The sequence below is a fragment of the Andrographis paniculata genome, unplaced genomic scaffold (assembly GCF_009805555.1).
Source record: "Andrographis paniculata isolate CXL003 unplaced genomic scaffold, ASM980555v1 Contig54END, whole genome shotgun sequence".
NCBI lineage: Eukaryota > Viridiplantae > Streptophyta > Magnoliopsida > Lamiales > Acanthaceae > Andrographis > Andrographis paniculata.
The window spans coordinates 213,572-219,572 of NW_026137589.1; the positions used below are offsets into that span (position 1 = coordinate 213,572).

General features: G+C 33.1%; 1 protein-coding gene across 1 annotated transcript; it reads right to left on the reverse strand.

The window, feature by feature from the left end:
* Nucleotides 1–3,691: 3,691 nt before the first annotated feature.
* On the reverse strand, nucleotides 3,692–5,440 carry LOC127255946 (protein EXORDIUM-like 5). The gene has a single exon (XM_051281746.1). The coding sequence runs from the start codon at nucleotides 5,039–5,041 to the stop codon at nucleotides 3,950–3,952; it is 1,092 nt and encodes a 363-aa protein (XP_051137703.1). The 5' UTR covers nucleotides 5,042–5,440; the 3' UTR covers nucleotides 3,692–3,949.
* Nucleotides 5,441–6,001: the final 561 nt, after the last annotated feature.

The window sequence follows — 6,001 nt, forward strand, 5'->3', positions numbered from 1 at the left end:
AATTAACACCGGATGGAGAAGCGAGTTAAATAATACAAAAGAGAAAAGCCTGGAACCGAGAAGAAATGATCAGATCATGGTCACACGTTCAACCCCCACACTACCAGATCATCCCTTACGAGACTTGTATATTTACATTTTTTTAACTTTATAAATTATGGTTTTGTTCATTTAACGTTTTTGGATGATTTGATTTTTGATGTGTTATATGAAGAATTGTGTTAATAATAGAAAATATATTATTTTAAATTGAATATTTTATTTTTTGTAATAAGTATTTAAAATTTTTTTTATTTTTTTTTTGTGATAAAGAATTGTGTAAAAATATAAAATATTATTTTTGAGGAGTCGCAATCCTAAAATTCTCTTGAACGAACATGCCCTATATTTTTTACAAAATAATTTTTTTATATAATTATATTTAATTTAAAATATATTATTATAATAAATAAATTATTTAAAATAGATAATTAATTTAATACTCCGTCCGTCCCCTAGAATTAATCCACTTTCTTTTGAACACGCATTTTAACAATATGATATCATATAGTTAATTAGTTTGATTAGTTAATATAATATTTGTAACAAGGGAGGGGTTATGTTGTTGATTTGGAAAATTTAATACTTTCAAATCAGCACACGTAATATATATAAATAATACATGTATTTATTACACACAACACGTGTGGTGTTTATAAAGACATATGTTGTATGTTCATAATTATAGTGTATATTGTATAAAAGCATGTCATTTGCTAAAATAAATTGTTGTATGTGCTGTGAGGCTATATCATGTGTTGTATTTGTATTATATTAATATAAGTAATGTGCAACACATGTTGTGTGTTGTTTAGCATAGTGCTGAATTTTGAATTCAACACGATAGTCACAGTCTTGTAATAAAGTACTACCTTCATCCATCTAAAAAGTATATATATTTCTATTTTGGTTGTCTAATTACAAAGTAATCATTTCATTAGATACTCTATTTTTTTCTTCATAAATAACTCTATTTTACCATCACATCATTACTTTTATACACAAAAAAAGGGCAAATTATCTTTACACTAATTTTAACTATACACTATAATTAAAATACTATTGTTTATTAAACTCTGCGTAAAAAAAAAATGTTTACTTTGTCGTTGGAACGAGGGAGTATTATTTTAAATATTTTTTATTTGATAAAATATTTAAATAAAAGTTGAAATATTTTTTATTCTAATTTTTTAATACTCCCTCCATCCCATTGAAAGATTATCACTTTCCATTTTTGTCCGTCCCAAAACAAGGTTATCATTTTCTAATTTAGTAATTGTACTACCTACCTAACATAATAAATACCCTTCCAACTTACACTATATTACACAAATGTCATTACTTTTATATTACACAATACTAGTAGAGTATTTTCGTTTTTTTTACTACAACCCATTATAATATTAATATTAAAAAATCTACGTGTAAAAAATAAACGGCAACCTTACACGGGACGGATGGAGTATTAAATATTTTATATACTGAATTTTTTAAAATTTTTTTTTTTTTTATTGATGCGTGCAATTAGATAATAAAAAAACTTAAATAACTCTAATAATTTAAATTTAAATGTAATTAACATAATAAAAAAATGTAATAATAAAATTTTTATTATAAATAATATATCAAATTTTTTTAAATTGGTTATTGATAGAAATAGTTCGTTGTGACATGTCAAAATTTATACCGCATGTTGTATACCATACCAAAATATTTACGGATAGAAAAATACTGAAATGGAGTGCATACCGTACCAAAAAAATACTAAAATAGAGTGCATACCGTACCAAAAAATACCGAAAATATTAAAATTTCTGTATAACAAAAGTTTTGGTATGATATGATATAATACCGATATGTATTTTGATATTTTCAGTATATATTAAAAGTCAAAATTTTCGAAATTTTGCCATATATATCAATTTTCGGTTTGGCATCAAAATATTTTTTAGTATATACTGAAAATTTAGTACAAAATACAATATGATCCAGTATTTTCAATATCACAATATAATATTTTATGTCGAAATACAAAAATTAAAAATAATTTTATAATTTAAGAAAATATTAGAAAAATAATAATTTTAGTATCAATATACCGGATTATCAATATATATTGATATATTGAATATTAAAATATCAAAACTGTATATTATATTGTATTTTCAATATAGAATTCGAAAATACTAATAGTATACATAGTTATTGTATTGAAAAAGTTTAATATGGTATCATATCATATCAAAATGTACCGTATACAATAATTTTACTCCTCTGTCCCACTTAAATTGTCTACTCTTTTTATTTTCGTCTATCTCACATAATTTTTCATTTCTCTTTTTTGAAAATATAATTATAAATTTTAATCAGATTTCAAATTTTCTAATTTATAATATTTTTTTATCTTAATTAAACTATTTTGTCATCTTAATCTTAATTTATAATTATTTTTATTAAATCATAATTATTTTTACTAATACACTTCTTAGTTATTTACTAATTAATTATACAATATCTAAAATTATGTACCTACTCAATATGAGACAATTTAAGTAGAACAAATGTTGTAATATTTTTTATATTTTTTCCAAAGATTGTGCATTATTTTATCGATTTGATATATTTCACTTTTAGTTGTTAATAATGACAAATGACTCTTTTTCTTAAAATATATATATATATAATTTAAAATCAAATTTCACTGTTGATTCATTTTTCAACTATAAAAATACCAAATGAAATGTCAATTTTTGTATATCAAATTAAAAGTTAAACTAAAATTCTAAACCTCATATAGATACCTATTTATAACATATAAAATTATTTATTTTAATTTTTATTATTCAAATTATAATACAACCTTCAAATTTACAACCAAATAAATAATAAAACAATAGTCTTAGTAATCTAATAAAATATAGTTAGGTTTCAAATTTTAATGATTATTTACTAACTATTAAAATGTGACTAATTTTATAAGACAACTAAAAGAGAAAAATTAAACTAATTTGATGGAAAAATTTAATAATTCTGATCAAATAAATTATGGCGCGTTTAGTTGGCAAAACAAGCCATTTTTTGGTAAAAACCCGCCCAACCCATTTGCAATACTTTACATACACAACAAATTGATAGAAAATAGAGTAATGCTGAATGCTGTATAATATAATATCTTAATTTAAATTCAACACCTGATTTCTATTTCTGTTGTACAAAATATCACATCAGTCAATACATTTTTTTATAATTAACTAACTATCAACCAATTTATCATTATTACAAAAATCAATATCAACTCAAAGATTTCAATATATCCAGAGACACGATAGCAATTTTAAGTAAAGGTCTTTCTTGCCCAATTTTTACAGAGAATTCCTTACTTACGAAATCATTACATTAAATAATCGTAACAGTCATATGTGCCCTAATAAATCCCCAGCAGTGCAACATATAATATATTCCATAATTCCTTGGGAAACAATAGGCAACTATAGAACCTATAGTATGAGCGCACCGGCCCACATGACTGGGAGTGAGTCTAACCACAACAAGTCAACAATTGTAATTGTAAATGCACAAAATTAATTCCAGTATATATATATATATATATATATATATAGATACTTTTATCAAATAGCTAAAGGCAAAAATAAACAGCAAAGCACTGTCCTCGTTCATTTTTCAAAATCACGAAAAAGGTATGCTGAAATTAATGGCATTGACCACTAAAATAAGAATCCCAATCCAAAAACAGTATAGGCAAAACCATTCCCACATCTGCTGCCAATTTACAAATAATAATAATAATAATAATAATAATAAATCGATTATTTAGAAGTGTTTGTAAGAAAATTAAGGAAAGTAGGAGTTGAGCGTGTAAGAAAATGAGGCAGGGTCCGTATACCCTACGCTAGTCTAGGGCATTAGGTCCTGCGCAGGCTTTGAGGAGAGGACTCCAAAGCCACTGGACGAGGAACTTCCTGCCATTGCGCCCATTCATGTTAAAGGTCCTCCCATGGCCGTCCCTCATCACCTGCCCTATGTACCCGCCGCCGCCGCCGGTGCCGTACAGCCCTTCGCACAGGTCCCCAATTTCCGTCGGCGCCGTCGGATCCTCGCCGGCGTACCACGCGTTCACCAGCGGATTCGACGACATCTCCGCCAATTCGTGCCCTATCACGCTAATCATCCCGTCGACGCCCACATCGCCGTTCGGCGGCCTCAGCGGCGCCGGCCCGCCGCTGCTGCCCGCCATGTATCCCGGCACCGCGAAAGGGTACGCGCAGACCTCCGGGCACTGCTTCCCGGAGTTGCCGACCCAGGCGTAGGGCAGCGTGTAGCCCACCTTGGACGCGAATGTAAAGTAGTGGAAGCCGCAGACGGCGCGGCAGAAGTCCTGGACGGTGACGTCGGTGGCGGTGAGGATGAGGTAGATCCCGTTCTTGTGGTCGACAGGGAAGGGCTTGGATCTGACGGCGGTGGCGATGACTTCCTGGATGGAGAGGCGGGTCAGGGCGGCGCCGTGGGAGTAGGCGCGGTCCGAGTACTCGCCGGCGATGAGGACGGAGCGGGAGATGTTGGCGCCGGTCTGGTCGGTGTAGAGGGAGGCGGTGCGCCACCAGTCGGCGACGGAAGGGGAGGGGGCGGCGGCGGAGATGGAGATGGAGAGGAGGAAATCCTTGATTAATTGCTGGTGGGCGGAGGGCCAGTTTCCGTACCAGATGAGGTAGACGTTGATCGGAGAGGACAAAACGGGGCCCATGTGGTACCGGAGATCGACTAGATTGGAGGAGCCCTCGAATTTCTTGGAGGCGGCGAGTGATTTGGGCGGCAGCTGCGGGTTGAAGTATTCGACGGAGGAAGGGGTAGTGTGGTTGTTGGTATCAATTCCGCCATGGCCGCCGCCGGATTGCAACGTGAGGGTGGATGAGCGGTGGTGGTGGTGAGGGGTGGAGAGGGCTAGATCGAAGAAGAAGAAGAATAGCTGGATATGAAACAACATACTTAATTATTTGTCTATGGAAGGGGCAATGGGGTTGGGGTGGAGGGGGAGATTTGATTGTTTGTTTGTTTGGGCAGTACTGTAAAATGTGGGCTACGAGTGAGTAAGGTGTAGTTGCAGTTGCAGTGAGTGTTGTGCTTTTAGGGATTTTAGGTTTGGGAATGAGAAGGTATAATAAGGGAAGAAGATGGGCTGGTGACAGCTGCCAATGGCAATGGCAATGGCAATTGTTTGTGTATGTGTTACTAGTGGTTCGTAATAATTAATAAGATTGTCCGACGACATGTTATGATGAAAGAGAAGTCGTCAAGTGTAGTTATTGAAGCGTCATCAGTGGGCGTATGGTGGGTCAACACTCAACACTCAACACTGCTGCCTGTCATGCACTCACTCACTGTATCAGTCTATTTGTGTTATCCGGGCTGCTTGTATCTTCTCCTGTTACACAATACAGTTTTATTCCTTTCTTACTATTTATTTTTTAAAAATATTACATCAAATATTTGTTGATGCAATTTTTTAACAATAAAAAGTAAAATTCAAAAATAGGAATATCTTCGAATTTGATAGATGAGTGTCTGAGATTGAGAATCTCTAAACACCGTAGAATACATGAAATAAAATAGGAAAAATAAAATAAAAGACTGGAAAATAAAGTGGTGATCCCAAAAGCATTTGATGTCGATTGAAGATCCTTTCTCTGTACGGTATAGCATCTTTAAATAACCTCTTGAAGATGCGGTTCGAACCGCTACCTAGTCGGTTACTTCAGAAATTCTCCTATTGACACGTATGTCAACCGTCCTCCCACGTCCGACCTTTGAAAACCGCTCGCCAGTTGAAACTACATTCCACTATCAGGAACTGCCCCCTCACCCGACCTGCAAATTGGCCATTTATCATCCAACTTTGTTACACCTGACCTTTAGACTTGATCCGACTTCAATGCCCAATGTTCGC